The sequence below is a fragment of the Arvicanthis niloticus genome, chromosome 11 (assembly GCF_011762505.2).
Source record: "Arvicanthis niloticus isolate mArvNil1 chromosome 11, mArvNil1.pat.X, whole genome shotgun sequence".
In the NCBI taxonomy this organism is placed as follows: Eukaryota; Metazoa; Chordata; class Mammalia; order Rodentia; family Muridae; genus Arvicanthis; species Arvicanthis niloticus.
The window spans coordinates 42,907,454-42,924,976 of NC_047668.1; the positions used below are offsets into that span (position 1 = coordinate 42,907,454).

A 17,523-nucleotide genomic window follows, 5' to 3' on the forward strand; every position below is an offset into this window, starting at 1 on the left:
AAAGCTCAGCTCTTTCTGCGGGGGGAAGAACTCTACACAGATGCCAGAACTTTCTGTAGCTGCTTGTATTACTAATGCTAATTATGTTCCCCCAATTATTTTGCATGAGAGGATCTGCATGTAGCTTCTGGGAACCTGCTCCCAGTTGGTTCTGATTGGTAACGATACCAACAGCCAGTAGCTGGGAGGACAGACCGAGGTGGGATTTAGGATTCCCGGGCTTGGGACCAGGAAGAGGAAGGAGATCTACCTGCTGGGAGAGTGTGGAGAGGAGAGGAGAGATACCATGCCTGAGAAGAGTGTAGGACAGAGATGCATGGCTGCCATGTGAAGGAGCCAGGAGAGTCTGGCCCAGAGGGCTGCCTAATTGGGTCTAGAGCAGCCAAGACAGAACACAGAATTTAGTAAGCAGTAACTTGGGATTATTGGCATGGAGGCTAGGCAGTTGCCCAGCTATTGTGCTGCATAAGGCATATTAAAATATAAAGGCTGTACATGTGTCTTTCATTCAGGAACATAAACCATGGAGGCAAGAAGCAACCCCGCAGTTAATTAATTAATAAATACTTAATTCTACAACTTTCCCTTCCATCCAACATGTCTGAAGTATAAATGTCACCCATGTGCTATTTCTCTTGCATTATTCTGTCTTATCAAATCATTTCACCAGTCCAATGAGGAAATGGAGCAGTTCTCAACCCATGGGTCATGACCCTTTCGGGGGGTGGGTCCAATAATCCTTTTACAGGGTTTGCCTAAAACCATCAGAAAACAGATATTTACATAATTCGTAACAGTAGCAACATTAGTTATGAAGTAGAAACAAAATTAATTTTATGGATGGAGGTCACCACAGCCTGAGGAACTGTATTAAAGGCTTGCAGCATTAGGAAGGTTGAGAACCACTGCTCTTTGGCTAATTTCAAGCAACTTTTTATACGTAAGAAAGAAGGAACCTCCGGAGGCCAAACATGGCAGTTTCCAGAAATCTTATATACAGCCGCAGATGTTGCCAGGCTCATACTGTGTGAATAAGAAACACCAGGCAGGCAGCACTATTTTTTTTTAATACTTTATTTTGGATCCCTACTTTGTATACATGATTGTTATTTCAAGCTGCTTCGAATCTTGTGTAAAGCAAGAGAGGTTTAACAGACTAATGAAGCTTCCCAGACTCCTGTACAACTACAAGCCAGGTTCCATCAGCCCCACGTTGCACTCGCCCACTCACGAGTTTGCTAGACATTCACTGGGCACTTGTTTTGGACTAGGCGTGGTGGTACAAGGCGCTGGGAGCGACTGTGAACACGTCTCTCGCGGAGCTCACAGTATAATGGTAAATTACTGAGTCAATTGAGGCACAGAGAGGTAAATGACTTACCCACTGAGGTAGAGAGCGCTAGGTGACTGGGAAGGCGGGATGGAAGCAGGAGAGGGGTACAATGCACGGGAGGTAAGGCCCTGACTGAGGAGTGAGGCTGACCACAGAAACACAGTATAAAATCTGCTCACAAAAAGCGTAATAATGCTTTTAATCTCACCAGGACCAAATTCACATTGTAGTGAACTGATCTGTTGCCAGACGGAATTCCCTACTTGCCCCCAATGCTTTGAGGCATGCCACCAATCTACTGGGACATGACTCTGTAGGCAGCTTAAAATCAAGAAGTATGTGGCTCTAACTGTAGCACTGGGGACCGTATTAAAATACTTTAAGTATATGAACCTAAATGTACAGGCATCTGTGAAACTTCTACATGTAAAACTTTAGAAAACTCCTCTCGCCCCCTTCCAGAGGGTTCTAATAAGTTACAGGGGCTGAGGAACTAGAGATCTGTCTGCCATTTCCCCTACATACATTATTTTGGGTGTCCTAGGGCATATATGTCACTCAGACATATTTCATAAGCAATCTAAACATGATACAGATATATACAAAGGTGCCACATTTGGCCCCGTGTGTACACCTCACCAGTGCACAACACCTAACTGCAAATGTGAACCAGTGTAAGGCAACTCTTCTGTGAAGCAAACGCTATCCATCAGGGCAGGGCACAGTCCACGACCAGCTGGCCAGCTGTCTTTGTGATGAAATGATTTCAGGAGGCAAGAGGTTTGTTTCACTGACAAAAGGCAGTGAAGAATTATCGAAAGAGCTGATTCTGAATGGGGAACCCATCCAGGAACCTACGACGGAGGCTACTCGGGAGAACACGGCTGGCCTTCAGTGCTGCTACCAGTCTAGAATAAGAGCACAGGAGCACTCTGAGGAGACTTACTGCTGAGAATCAAACGGACACATGATTCGCCCACGCGGGATGGGACACAGGATTCGCCCACGCGGGATGGGGCACATGATTTGCCCACGAGGGACGCTTCAAAGACCTTTGTCACTCTGCACTGCTATCAGCCACTCACTCTGAGAAGTTCTTCACTCACTGAGGAGGCTTGTCTTCTGAAATAAGACACAGAGAAATGCTGAGGGAAGGCTGTAATCGCAGCTGAGCACACAATTCAACAATTTAAAGAAATGAAGTCCTCTGCTCTCATACCAGCAGCAGAAACGGTCAGGCTCACGGACCACACATGCACTCCCGCCTGTGGTTGGAAAGCACCTGCCCGAGAGCCCAGATAGCCCCTTCTGCTCAGAGTCCACCAGCTGGTGCCCTCACAAAACTGTACCACAATGATGTGCAATGTGGAGGTGGGCTCTCACTATGTAGCCAAGGCTGGACTGTGATTTGGATCTTCCTGAATTAGCTTCCCCAGTGCCGGGAGGGATTTCAGAAATGCATGGAATATAGGAGGCATGGAAATATCTTAAACAGAGCCTGAAGAGATGGCCCAGCAGCAAAGAGCTGCGGCCACCCTTCCCCAGCCCTATGGTTCCTTTTCTAGCACCCATCCCTCACGAGTGCCTGTCATTCCAGCTCCAGGGGATTCAACGCCTTGGACCTCCAAGGGCACTTGCACTCATGTGCACATACCCACAGGTACACACACAATTAAAAATAATCATACAGACCCTTAAAAGATACGCATTCAAGTTACATATAATAAAGTGTTAGAACCTCAATATTTCTCTGATTACAACATTGGCACATTTACCTTTCTCTGGGCATTGTGGATGTTTGCTTTTGGATGGAGAGGCCCCCATTCCATCAGTTGTTTTACCATTTGAGTGGTTCTGTTCTACTTCACACAAATATACATCAATGGGTCCTTTGGTGCTCCTGATATGTACTGTGATAGAATCCTAGCGAGGGACACAGAGACTGTCAAGGTGAGCATCGGCATCCAGCAATCACAGCTGCTCAGTTAACTTACATCTTGTAGTTTCCGTTCTACTGTGCATCTGAGAATAGCATGCTTTCGACTGTCACTACATTTTAAACTACCGGCCAATTCACAGTTAATCATGTGAGCAGCAATGGTCTCAGAGCTACCACACGGATAGCTGAGTTCTCCAAAGTCGTCCAAAGAAGGAGAAGTTCTCCTTCTCCTCTGGTGTCCGGAGCTCTGGAGTAACAACTATATTGTACAATAAGGTGTTTGGGTTTCCAAACCAGTGCAGAGGTACTGAGGTCACAGGAAGGCTATTCTTTGTCCAGTCAAAAGATGTAAGAGGAAAAGATGAACCAGCATACACAAATGAATGTTATCCTTTTATCTCAGTCTTATTTGCTCAGGAGCAAATTCCAATAGTTTTCTCATAAATTAAAAATGCGACTTGTGTGTAGAGGCTAAATGCGTAAGAGGCATTTTCAGTTGTGCTTCCTTGTCCTTCCCGTTGGGAGCTAGCCTGGCTCTAGAGTACCCCATTTCTGCATCCCCATGAAGAGGCCAGTCTAGACATCACTGTCACTCCAGCTCCTCTCCACTCGGGGATCTCATTCAAGCCAGCTGGGTGTGACTTCTTAAAGAGCTCTAAACCTCTTTGATCCTCCCTGGTACCAGGCAGGTGAGATAGACTGACCACCTTTGTACTTGGTGGCTGGAGTGTCGGGGCAGGTCTGGTTTAAATGGAAACTTTTCATCATCAAATAATGCAAGAAAATAATGTTGTTCCCAACTGGCAGTCAGTAGAAAGAACTTCAAAGTCCAGCAGTCACTAAAATCCTTCTGTAAAGGGGATTCCTGGGGAACTATGAGGTGGCTCACTGTTCAGAGAGTGTACTTCTCTTGGGGATTCCAGTTTGGATCCTAGTACCGTATCAGGATGATCACAACCACCTGTAACTCCAGTTCCAGGGGAGCCAAGGCCAAGGCCTCCCTGGGCATTTGCACTGAGGTGCACATACCTACACTCATACATGTAAGTTTTCAAAAATATTTTAAAAGGGGGTGGAGGAGATGGTACCTACTTCTGACTCTTCAGGCCATGCTGTCCCTGTTACAACTACTTAACTTTGCCATGGTAGCATAAAAGCAGACGGGTGATATGTAAATAGATCCTTAAGGCCTTGCTCCAACAAAACTATTTACATGAACAAGTCGGAAGTCAGATGAGCTGGAGGCCACTGTGGCAGCCCTACACTAGGCACAGTCCCCACTAGAGCTTTATGTAGTCAGAGTACACTGACACAGCACACTGCAGAGAACAGCCTGCCTGGAGGACCTCAATCACAGAGTTCTAATGGGACCAAAAGAGGTTCTGAATGAGCTCAAAGGCTCAGAGCCACTTAACAATTACAATCAAGCAGCCCAGAGCACTGGGAAACCAAACCCCATTAATTCCTGTAGAATGGATTAGCCACGCCCCAAAGAAAAGCTGTGCTACAAGACTAGTGGCTATTTGATTTTAAAGGGCTTTGGCATCTGTGGAATAACTCAGCCTCATTATGTTACTGGGTTCTTGTCTAAATTCAAATCAAACTAAGGAACGTCATCAAGTCACAATCGGAATGTGGCTGCGGAAAAAGCTAGTACTCCTTCATGACTAATGATCCACTGTCAGGTGACAGTCTCACTTCTGCTGGGGACAAAACAAAGGAGGGCAGTGGGAATATTCCTCACTACCTTGACGAAGGGCTGGTATGAGTGTTGGGGGATATCCAGCTGTTAGAACTCCATGGTCCGTGCTAAGAAGTGCCATCGGCTTTGGTTTTGACCCTCTCCTCACCAAGTGGCCTTTTGGTGACAAGCACACTCAATGTAAACTTTCCTGGAGCAGCTGGCAGCCAACACAAAGGCTGATCTTATGAAGGTGTACATCTGTGACCCAGTGTTCTAGCTCAGTCTTTGGCGAGCTCACCAAAGCTCTGGTTGTACCAGGTTTTGGAATTTGAAGCCCAAGGCCAATGTTATGATTTCCCCCACAGCCCAGCAGCAGCAGCAGCATGGATGAGAGCGCCTGCAAGCCAAACTCCGGCCCTATGCCTGGTCCTGCTGGTCACTGTGTGCGCTCCTGAAGCACTCCTGTCTCTCTGGGCTTGGCCCTCTCATCTCTGAGGTTACAAAGATTATGTCACTCCTAGTGACAAGCACACTAGAGCTTGACAAGCACATGGTAAGAAGCGATGTAGTGGTCACTGACGTGGCAGCTAACCCCTTTTTAACTCCTTTCTGTAGTGCAGTGATACCTACTTCTCTGGGAGCCGGAACATCCAGTCTGGTTTCCTCTGGAGCCTTCACTGCAATGACAATCTGTTCGTGGAAAGCTTGAATGCCGTGAATATCCTGATAGGTTACGTACGCTAGTGTGAAACCTGGTCAAGGATCTGACAAAACAGGCAGATCACTACCCCTCAACACCGTCTTTCTGGTTTTGTTTGTTTTTAGAGGCAAAGTCTCACTATTTAGCACTGGCTGGCCTAGACTTTGCCAGTAGAACTTAAGAGAGAGCTGCCTTTCTCTGCCTTCCGAGTGCTGGGAATGAAGGCATGCACCACCACACACAGCAAAATCTCTTACCTGAATGCGGGTACAAGAATAGCTTAGCTTCTATGGAATACAACCTTACAATGAAGGGAAACAAACAAAAGAGCTTTATAACAATTATTTCAAAAAGAATTCTTAAGATTTTATGGTGTTTTATATATTTGTAATTCAAAGAACTTTAAACCAAATATTGATTATAACAATTTCTGGAGAAAAATATTAATAAAGCCCAAATCTTGAACATATTAAACACAACCCATGAAGGTAGGTATCCTCTTGTCCTGGGGTGGGGTTGGGGGTGGATGTTACAAATTCCCAGCAGGTGCCCAAAGCCACTGTCCAATATCAAACCCTACATATAGTGTGCATTTCCATATGCATATAGTACCGCAGTAAGGCTAAATTTATAAATCAGACTTGGTAAGAAATAAATAATAAGAGTACAATTACAACATACAGCATACTGCAAGTTATTTAAAAAACAGATTACTTCTAGAATTTTTCCTTAATATTTTTAGATCATAGCTGATTGTGGGCAGCAGAGATTACAGAAAGCAAAGCCACAGGTAAGGGGAATTCACTATGATCAAATCCCCACCTGCAGTACATTCAGTGTAAATTCTCACTCACTGTGTGAGAACTTGAGAAAAAAGCATTCCCAGTTTGGGTAAGCATCCTCCAGACAGCAGGGAAAACCAAGTCTGCAAACAGAAAGAGCTCCCAGGAAGTTCTTAGTACTGCCATGTACTCCCTTTAAGCACATGACATCTCCCTTTAAGCACACTGACTGAATTGCCGAATGCCTTTCAGCTGTTCCTGTGTTGCCAGACAGCTGTCACTCAGCGCAGTTGCTCTGCCTTCCTTTCTTTCAGACTATAGAGTCTCTGGCTGGCTGTGGCACTGCAAGCCTTGGCTTAGATTTTCTAAGATCTGTTCTGTGGTAATAGGATTTGACTGCCGTGGAGAGTCGGGGGAGCAGGAATTCAGGGCCAACTCAGAATTACTGACACTCACAGAGGACACTGAATGTCACAGAGAGCTGGACTGTCTGGGGGCCTGGGAGAAGCAGGTGCAGAGGGCCAGTGTCTTCTGGTTCCTGCTCCACGAAGCTTCTACACAGAGTGGTGATACAGACACTAATTTGGTCGTAGTGTATTCTACTTCAGAAATAAACTACCTCACAAATTAAGAAAAATCTGATTTTCACAAAAGCTGACAAACATTTTAACATCAGGACAGAGGCTACAGAAATTAAAAAACCAAAAACACCTCCTTAATTTAAGTAGCAATGGCAAGCCGGGCTTGTCACCACCAACTGCTGTCACGCAGACTTGACCAAGATGCATAAAGAAGCTACAACTAACATGACTGCTTGTGTAGGACTGAGGCTACAGCACCAAACGTACTTATTCCAGCTTTTAAGAGCCTAATTTGATATCCCCAATATGTAAATTAAATCCCTAAGTGCTCTCTAATATGCATCTACTCTGGAAGCAGCAACACTAAAGAGGGTACGGACAGAAGGATATCTTTCATTCTCTTTGTCGTCTGTTAACTCCAGCAGCTGCTGAGCACAGTCTTTAATCAACTCATCCAAGGCGTCTTCCATGGCTGACAGGTCGGAGAGCTCTGCCTGCAGCTTCTTCTGCTGGGGTGCGGCCCCAAAGTTGTTGAGGTCAGATCCTCTACAGAAGGAGACAAACACAGGGTCAACGGCTGCCAGAGGGGAGCAGGCTCTCTGTGGTGGTAGAGCTGGCCAAGTGAGAGGGCCTGCTAGAACAGAACTGTCTGCACTTCCCTTCCTGTCTATGTGGATTATGCTCCTTCTTTTCTTAGGACAGGGTTTCTCAAAGTAGCCTTGGCTGGCCTGGAACTCACAGACAGCCACTTACTTGCCTCTGCCTCCCAAGTGCTGGGATTTAAATGACTGACACAGTACCCTAAAGGAGTACATTCCCATCAGAGTTGCCTGTGCTTTGTACTAAAACAGTGTCCTTCACGAACCCTGAACCCTTTTCCGCTAACATTTGTCATGTGATGATCTTTGGGTTTTACACCTGTCTGTGGAATCCCTAATGTACTTGCATGCTGGAATTATTTTTCTCAAGTATACAGCTTTTTTCTACACACACACACACACACACACACACACACACACACACACACACAGAGCTCTGTCCATGTCTTACCTTTAGGCTTTTTCTCCATGAGATCTTTCCCAATCATGTCAACTATTTAGCACAGCCTTTTGGACATTCAGTCTGCTTTTACACTCAGGGCAGTGCGCCAGCCCACCAGCAACACAATCACCAGCGCACCTGCTGAGAATGCAGATGCCTGCTCCTCCTCAGAAAGACCCAATCAAGGAGCTGGGTTTCTGGCTGTGTACTATACTACTCTGTGAGAGTCATGTTTTCTGTTGTTAACTAAGGAAACACACTTTTAAAATCCCCTCTATTCTCTTCTCTCTGTGCCTGCACCCTTTCTCTTTCTCTTCTCCCTCCCGCCTCCCCTGGGGGACTCAATCCTTAGCCAGTGAACTCTCTTGAGAGCAGCTTCCCAATAAACCTGCCTTTAGTATATTCTAAACCCGACCCCCCATTATCAGATGTTTCATTGTTATAATCTTCAAAGGGGAAATTAACTAATTAACCACTTTTTTCCATGTAAGTTTTCTACACCATGTGAATGATATTCTGCATCTGATGTTCCCATTTAGACATAAGTAGTTTTAAGTACACTGCGAGACAAGAAGACAACCTTAAGGAATCAATTTTTGCCTAAGAGAATCATAAAACTTCATTTTCTACTCCCAAACACTGCTGCAGTTGATAGAAGTGCCACTCACTTAAAGAGAAGGGGAAGGAATGGGATGATGGGCGTTAACTCACATCCACCGAATGTGGTTCTTAGATTTCTTTTCCACCAGTTCGATGCCATCCAAGACATTGGTGATGTCATATACTCGCCTCTTCCGGACACCCAGTTTTGTGGCAACCTTGTTTAAGTCAAGAATGCCCCCAGGGGCAGATCTGACAAGATCCATAAACTTCCGAGTTAAGTATACCAGCGACACATCAAACCGGGGCCTCTTCACTTTCAGAGCTTCTGTAAAGGAGGACAGAGTACCATGTGAGCCGACATTTCTTGGCCCTTTTGGTCAGTCGCTTATTCCCTCAGGATCAGACCAGACAGAGACAGAGACCTCCACCCTCCCCTGCCACTGCACACCAATCCATCACTGCTAGTTTCTATGGAAACATTTCTCTAGCTGAATGAAAAGCAATTTGGCCTCAGCTGGTCTAAGCAAACGTGTCAGGTTTCAATAAAGGCCAATGTGAGTTTCCACTAATACTCATTTTTACAAGTCTCATATCTCTTATCAAAGAAGAAATATCTGTAACCATCTCCACACCACTCAGGTACAGAAATGGTTTTGGAATTAAATGCTTTCATTTCATACATATAACCAATCCGCCAACACAATGTATAGTTTTACTTGTTCTTTGGGGCATGCTGAGGCACGAACCTGACTCACGGATGCCAAGCAAGCCCCTTACCACTGAGAAACAGCCTCAGTTCCTAAGTGAAGTTTTTAAAAAAAAAATCTTTTCTTAATTTTAAAAGTTACTTATTTTTATGTGTATGAGTGTTTTGCATGCATCTGTGCATACTGTGTGTGTGTGTGTGTGTCTGGTGCCCACAGAAATCAGGAAAAAAAAAAAAGGATCCCCTGGAACTAGAGTTGCAGATGGTTTTGAGTCACTGTGTAGGGTCTGGGAAATCAAACTGGGTCCTCTAGAAGAAGAACAAGTGCTCAACTACTGAGCCATCTCTCCAGGCCCTCATGCACAGAATTTTTAAAAGCAAGAGTGAGTAGGAAGGGAATATTTTATAATATGCTCTTTTACTATTGTGAACATTGGCATCATGAAAAATGCATTTCCCTCCCTCCCTCCCTCCCTCCCATTCTTTTTTTCCAAGACAGGGTTTCTCTGTGTAGCCCTGGCTGTCCTGAAATTCTACTGTGCAAACCAGGTTGGCCTTGAACTCAGAGATCTATCTGCCTCTACCTCCCAAGTTCTAGGATTAAAGGCTTGCACACTATGCCTAGCTAGACTTTTTTGTTCTTAATGGCTGCACATTTAACTGCATGGAGTATCTGGTGAGTTATCCCAGTTCTTTGGTACATAAACTCAAACAATGATCACAAGACAGCCAGGTTTTGATATTCTCATTTCATACTCACTCACTTTATTGGGGACGCTTTAGTCTTATTAGCTCAGGTTATAAGCACATTCTGAGGATGCCAGCCATTTTATAAAGAACTAATCTAACTGAACATCTCCAACAAGGGCTGCTGCGGGGACAGTTCTCTCACCAAGAGAACTGCATGGGCCTGATAAGGACTCTGCTATACACAGTGGTATGCTGAGTGGTACTCACAGTTACTTGAGAACATGAAATGCAATCTTTGCTGGAGTGGAGAACTGGGGATGCTCCTAAGAAGGAGGAAGAGGGGTGTCCGCCACTCCAGGGACGGACATAGTATCTGAGAACTGAGTGCACACTGGGGTCAGACTAGAGGTAGAAGAGGCAACAGAACCCACTGAGCTTGTGATCGGAGCTGGCAGACAGAGGCAGCAGTGTACACACACAGGACCAAAGGCTGACTCAGAGCAAGCTGTTTAACCTCTCTGGGCTCGGCCGACTCAGTTATGATGGCCGACAATCAAAGGACAGCTGTGCTTTGAAGTGTGGTCATTCATGCACAGGGGTGGGGCAGTTGAAAGAAACACCTCAAAGGTTAAGCTGACTTAACTGGCTGACCAGCCACAGGGGAGACAGTGGCAGATGCCCAGGGAAACAAAAGATGGTTTCTGAGATACACACGTGGGCATCTAGATAAAAAACTTGCCCAGGAGAAGGACCTAAGGAGAAGAAATCAAGGGAGGGGCCGTCAATTGGTCACAAAGGCTCATCCAATATCCTAATCATGAGCCCACAAGAAGTAAAGCCCAGAGGAATAAAGGGACCACAGGAAATTCTGTGGTAGGAGGCTTTGCTGACACGTCTAGTGCTGTCACTGCACTAAGAGGGCACAGACACTGCTCTTCCCACCTAGCCTCGGTTTCAGCCCACAGCAAGGTATCCTCTGCTGCCATGTTATTTGTATTCTCATGACCCTGTGTACACGCAAAACCAACCGAGTTAACCACATGATGCCCAAGCTAGGAAACCCAAACCCACTTAGGCATCAACTTACTTCTCATGGACACATACTGTACATTTTCTTCTAGATTAATCCTGATTTTTGATGGCTGGGAAGAAAGAAAATATAAGAATTAAGTCAGCATTTTATAAATAGTAATGAAAATAAATTTTGTTCTGTGGTAGTTCTTTTTTAAAGGCCTTTTCCCCCATCCTGAAGTAACAAAGGAGTGAGAAATGGGGTCTTTCCAAACTGTACTTGGTCTGTGATGTAAGACCCTCCAAGGACCCCTAGGCTTCACATACTTCTGTGTAAATAAAGGAAGGTTGGAGGGAGACGGAATACTCAAGTGGGAAACAATTCCCAGCAGACACTCTGGTTAGGGCACGGCCCTAAAGAGATGTGAAGTTGTGGCACACGAGGTGAGGCTCATCCCCAGCTACTTAAGTGGCTCCAAACCCGTGCTCACCAACTCTTAGACAGCCACGCACTCCCATTAATAAAACAATCAGAAGCCTTAAAAAACATAATGGGAAGCAGTACATGCTATGGATAGAGAAATAAAAATACCCTTAGATTACTGAGATGACCAGGCAAAGGGCAGCGGCCCCAGTGCTAGTCTCGCCACGCTGCCGGGTGCTTGGAGGCTGCTGAAGCTACATCAACTGCAATGGTGATTTGCAATACGTTTAGGAATTGTTTTTGCTCCCTGCATAGGTACACACCGTGGCCATGTGGGAGTGGTCCAGTTTTGTAGCTAGAAAGATGACCAATCACATCAAGGCTATGCTGAAGTGTTTATGTTTTCAGCAGTAGAGACTCACCAAGGACTTCTGAACAAGGCTCAGTCTCATTCATGGTCTATAAATGTGGTACATGTGGGACAGTGAATTGGCTAAAAGGTCAGGGGTGGGGCAGCTGGAGTCCAGGTGGACAAAAGAGAAACTGCTCACACCAGAGTTACAGAACCTTTGCAGATGATTCTTTTTTTGTTTGTTTGTTTGTTTTTGTTTTGTTTTGTTTTTCAAGACAGGGTTTCTCTGTGTAGCCCTGGCTGTCCTGGAACTCACTCTGTAGACCAGGCTGGCCTCGAACTCAGAAATCTGCCTGCCTCTGCCTCCCAAGTGCTGGGATTAAAGGCATGCGCCACCACTGCCCGGCCGCAGATGATTCTTGTCACCTCTGACAAGAACATCTGGTAGCAGGTTAACTTAAGATGACATCCTGCAACAAAACCAGTTTAGGACAGTCTAGGATTAAAATGACCACATGACACGCTGGATGTGCAACCCTGAGGCTGGATGCTTCTGCCACAGGCAGGGACTAGCTCTCAACACTGTTGGCAATGGCATCCAACAACAGAACTCTGAAGCAGTCCTGTGAAAGTTGACCAGAGACAAGTGTCAGCAACTGTCATTGCTATTTTTACATCTCCAAACACACTTTGGGCTAGCTACCAAAGCAAGGTTTTTCTTCTTCTTACATTTATATATTTTGCATGTATGTGCAATGGTGTACATGCTGAGGTCAGAGGACAACCTGTGGAGTCAATTCTCTCCTTCCACCATACAGTTCATGGGGACTGAATTCAGGCTTTAAGGGCCGGCTGGCCTGCAAGGCTTTTTTGAGAAAGGTCTCATAGCCCAGGCTAGCCTTCAACTCAACCTATTTCTAAGGATGACTCTGAATTTCTGTTCCTCCTGTCTCCATCTCGAGTGCCAGGACTGCAGGCATATGTCCCAGCAACCATTTATTTAGTCCTGGGGATTGAACACGGGGTTCTGTGCATGCTAAGAAAACACGATGGTTTTCTGAGCATACACTCTGGCCTCAAAGCAATGTTCCTGAATTGAAAAACAAGCTCAACCTCTCACACTGATGTGAAAAGTGTGTTAACAAGTATCCTGAAGTGTTAATATGCACTCATAGCTGCCTGCTGCAGAAGCTCCCTTTTAACCTAGAGTAAGAGGGCCAAGTTCTGCACAAAGACTGACTATCAGCTTCCCATTTGCTTTAGAGGGGCATCTTTTCTGCTTATAGTTTGGTACAGGGACAGCACTCCAATGAGACACAAGCCCATACCCTGCAATAAATGCAGACTCCTTATACACTGGATGTACTGACAGGTTCCAAATCATCATTGTCTTCCCTGTGTCTAAAATCCTTCTTTCTCTTTCTGAGATAGCTTCTTGCTATAATGTCCTGGCTAGTCTAAAACTCCCTATGTAGCTCAGGCTGGTTTTGAATGTGCCACCCTCCTGCTTCAGCCTCTGAGTGCTGGGACCACATGAGTGTGCTCACCACGCTTGGTTAACATCTCTCACTATAAAGCTGCAAAGCCATCTTGCTTACACATGAAAGAGCAGAAGACTGCCTACCCCCTACCCTCAGTGGACACCATTAGAGACCTCAGGACTTTCAGAGAACACCCAGCAGTGACCCCAATAAGTGAGTTGCACATTTGACATGCTTCAACACACTTCCCTGCTACTCCAATTCATTCATATATTCTCTCTTTCTCTTTCTCTCTCTCTCTCTCTCTCTCTCTCTCTCTCTCTCTCTTTTGGTTTTTCGAGACAGGGTTTCTCTGTATAGCCTTGGCTGTCCTGGAACTCACTCTGTAGACCAGGCTGGCCTTGAACTCAGAAATCCGCCTGCCTCTGCCTCCCAAGTGCTGGGATTAAAGGCGTGTGCCACCACTGCCCAGCTGCTACTCCAATTCTCACATCTAGAAACCTGTGTCTATGCCAGGGAACACAGAGTGGAGTTTTGCCATCCCCGGCCCCACCCTTGTATCTATAGCTTTAATTGGCTTTACAATCTTCTCATTTTGGAGGGTTGGGGTAACAATAAGGACAGGATCTCACTGTACAGCCCAGGTTGGCCTGGGACTTGCTATATAGCCTAGGAAGGCCTTTCACTCACCATCCTTCTGCCTCTGCCTCCCAAGGACTGGCATTACAGAACTGGGCCACCACACCTGGCTAGAAGCTTTAAAGGTGGAAGAGAAAAATAAAAAGTGACTTTTAGAGACTAATGTCCTAGGCACTGCCTCCTAAGTAGCTAATTCTCTCTATGCATAGGTTTCTCTGTATTAGCTCCCTGTGTGGGAGCAATTCTTCTTCCGGAGCTCACTGACCACTAATCTCTCTAAGGTGGCTGCATTCATATCACCATCCAGATCTTCCTTACCTTCTAATGTGCAAACCAGGTTCACCTCCATCCAGGACTATTTTCTCCCTGTTTCAAAGCCAAGACCAGGTTTAAGCCATTAAACTTAACCTGGCAACAAACACTTAGCAAGATACGTAACTGCTCTGCACAATGGCTTATTAATTCTTTGCATTCGCCAGTCAATTAAAAAACCACTGGCATGTTAAGTCCCTATTTTACAGGCAAGAAAATAGAGTCCCCACTTTATTAACTTCTTGCTTAACCCTTTGTCCACAGCCAGACCTTCACTACAGTATGAAATAGACTGAAACACACAAGACCTGCAGAGGACTGAGCAGTCAAGTACAGAACTGCTCTAGGGCACCCAGAGTATGATATGACTAACAGTCTTGAGGCTAAGGAAGGGCTAAAGACACTCGTCTTAAGACCAGTTACCCATGAATCTGGACTTCAGACATCTCAATGACAATATGGAAATGAGGCCAAGGATGGAGTATGGAACCTCAGAAAAATAATTTAGGAAAGCTTAAAAATTGAGATTTGTGATGAGAGGGTTCTACTCTGTTCTGGGAGCACTAAGGAACCACTAATTCCTTTGGCCAAATGAGGTTAGAAATACACCTGCAAGAGACTATCAGTTAAGGGTGAAGCACATAGACAGTGAGCGAGAGAGAGGCAGCAGTAGTGGCAGGAAACCGGTCGAGACGGCATTATAGCACAGAACAGCGCTTGACGACAGCTCCTGATGTTAATATTAGTAACTTCAGTGACCTGGGGTGGGGTTCTGGAGGCAATTCTGAAAAAGGAAAACAGGTAACAGCCATGCCCAGAGTGCTGGCTTGGGCACCACGGTAGGCGGAGCACCATTAAGATGGGATTCAAGAAAGAGGTTGCTTTCTTAGGCAAGGGGTCTGTGAATATGGCTTTGGATGTAAGTTTGAAATCTGCACACCCGCTGCTCTTCCAGAGGGCTGAGTTTATCCATATGCCAACTCATAACCACCTGTGATGAGCTGCCTAACACTGTTTTCTGGCCTCTGTGGGCACCAGTACAAACGTGGCATACACACAGACTTTTTAGGCTTTAGATCTAAGTAAGGACATCTAACATACAGTGGGAGAGCTCTAGGAAAGATGTATGGATTTGGTAGTTACCTTGAGGCAACTAAGAACACCAGATTGGATAAGAATATCTTAAGACTTCAGAAGGCATTATCTTCTGATGAAGTACAAAAAAAAAAAATAAATAAATAAAATAAAATAAAATCGAGCAGTTTTTCCAGTGTGAGCATTTAGAGCGTCTATTAAATCCTTAAAAAATAGAAAAACCTACCATGGTCACAGGCCACAAGTTAGGAGTAGTGAGTGGTCACCTACATGAACAAACTGTAGAGAATCCTGGATGACACCCACATGTCTGAAAAGGAAGAAGGGGACAAGGGGACCCACCATGGCTATCAAAGACACAACAAAGAGTTCTCAGTCAAGAATGAGTGGTTAGTTGTGACACAAGATAAGGTGTCAAACTGAAACTGATACTAGAATTGACAAAACTGTCAGTGATCTAGTGATCTTGTTCCCAACAATCTTATGGAGTGCTTAGGACTCCCGCACAGTGCTGGGTGGTAACTGATCAGAAATTACGTTTTTATATAAAGAGAAAGAAGTTAGGGAAAAGCTGTCACCTGCAGTCATTCTGAGGGTCCTCCCAGCTTGCTCACCACCTAGCCATAAGGCCAGACATCTCTGTACACACATCTCTGAGTCAGTTCTGACAAACTCTAAGAATAACAATCTCAAGGTTGCTCTGAGGAGTCAGACAAGACAATGCTTATAAACTCTCTGGCACGGGACTGGCCAGAATGGTTTAGATAAAGCTTGCCTTGCAGAGAAAACAGCGATCAGGAGACAGGGACAAAGGACAGATCCAGCAGGAACCCTGAGAAAGGTGGGAAGCACAGAACGGAGGGAACTTTCTCGATCTTTCATTTCCCCTGTCAAACAGCAAAGATGGGCAGGCAAGATCGCTCAATTGGTTAAGGCACTTGCCACCAAGCTTCACAAACCCCACCAGAGTTCCATCCCGCGAATCACAAAGGTGGAAGCACGGAACAGACTTCCCCAAGTTGTTTTCTAAGCTCTACACGTGTCTCATGGAACCCAAGCGCTCGCGGCCCCCACCCAAACACAAAGTAAATCCAAGAGAAACATTTAAAAAGCAAAGGAAGGTTCAAGAATCGGGAGCTGCAGGAAGAGCCCCGGGGCACCAAGCGACACTGTGCAGAGGGCCGGACGCAAGGAGAGCGTCCCACAGCACGCGACCCCCCCGTGGCCCGGGTCCCCGCTCACCAGTAAGTTCTCCACGTTGATGGGGTCCCGGCAGCGGCGGCGCACGGTTTCCTGTGCCGGATCCACCAGCAGGCTGGGCAGTCTCCGCGCCGTCCGCTGCTGACTCATGCTGTCCCGCGCCCCTCGCGCCCCACGCGCCCTCCCGCCTTCCCCGGAGGCTCGGCGCGCGCGTTCCCGGCTCCTTCAGCGCCGCCCCGGCCGCCCGCTCCACCCACGGAGCACTGCGGCTCCACCCACGAAGCGCCGCGGTCCCACTCGCCCAGCGATGCGCCCAGGCGCGGAGGAGATCGGGGTAGGCGCGGAGGGGGACCAGGGTGACCGCAGAGACGCTCAGGTTCACGAGCCGGCCATCTTTCCGCATGCGCAGTGCGCCTGCCTTTGCACATGCGCACCGCCTTCCGTAAGATCTCCCGCGCACGCCGGTCCTCGCCCGCTGCTGACGCCTGGGAGTTCCGGAGGATGGATCCTCGGAGAGGATGGCGGGATGGGATGGGGTCGGGGAAGAAAAGAGGTGGAGCAGAGATTCCGGGGGACTGGAGCCGGCGCTCTCAAGTCCCGACCGGCGGACTGCCGGTTCTGAGTGCCCAGGGACGATGAGTGTCCCGCTCCCATCACGCATCCAATGGTGCTTGGCACATGCTCATAAACAAGCCATCTTGGAGGGACCAGAAGGCGCAAGCCGAGTGCCAGAGAGGCCCAGGCAGGGAGATCACGTGTTTGAATTCGAAGTCAGCTAAAGTTCGTCATGAGAGTAGACTCTGTCCCCAAATCACAAACTTTTTTTTGGTATCAGTTTTTGATTACTTATTGTATCAGGTATCGGACTGGCTCAAGAAGATAACTGTTTTGAATATAACAGATTGGATCTCAGAATCCAATGGAGGAGATAGGTAAAACATTTTAACTAG

At 46.4% G+C, this 17,523-nt stretch overlaps 1 protein-coding gene across 4 annotated transcripts; it reads right to left on the reverse strand.

Moving 5' to 3' along the window:
- Positions 1-1,056: 1,056 nt before the first annotated feature.
- Positions 1,057-16,994, reverse strand: E2f6 (E2F transcription factor 6). 4 transcript variants are annotated; one of them, XM_076942097.1, is made up of 9 exons: positions 16,616-16,993; positions 14,285-14,332; positions 14,018-14,083; positions 11,147-11,201; positions 8,772-8,988; positions 7,409-7,565; positions 5,587-5,700; positions 3,109-3,256; positions 1,057-2,455 (listed from the first exon to the last, which is right to left on the reverse strand). In XM_076942097.1, the coding sequence occupies exons 3-9, from the start codon at positions 14,018-14,020 to the stop codon at positions 2,436-2,438; spliced, it is 714 nt and encodes a 237-aa protein (XP_076798212.1). In that variant the 5' UTR covers positions 14,021-14,083; positions 14,285-14,332; positions 16,616-16,993; the 3' UTR covers positions 1,057-2,435. The 4 variants fall into 4 exon arrangements, with proteins under 4 accessions (XP_076798212.1, XP_076798213.1, XP_076798214.1 ...); XM_076942098.1 differs by lacking the exon at positions 14,285-14,332; XM_076942099.1 differs by lacking the exon at positions 14,018-14,083.
- Positions 16,995-17,523: the final 529 nt, after the last annotated feature.

Excerpts from the sequence above, each read along its gene's own strand:
- E2f6 (XM_076942096.1), bottom strand. The coding sequence starts at position 16,723 with ATGAGTCAGCAGCGGACGGCGCGGAGACTGCCCAGCCTGCTGGTGGAT. Across the intron at positions 8,989-11,146 it reads ACAGTATGTGTCCATGAGAA|AAGCTCTGAAAGTGAAGAGG; the intron begins GTAAGTTGATGC and ends CCTCCTTTACAG. Across the intron at positions 7,566-8,771 it reads AAGAACCACATTCGGTGGAT|AGGATCTGACCTCAACAACT; the intron begins GTGAGTTAACGC and ends CTCCTTCTGTAG.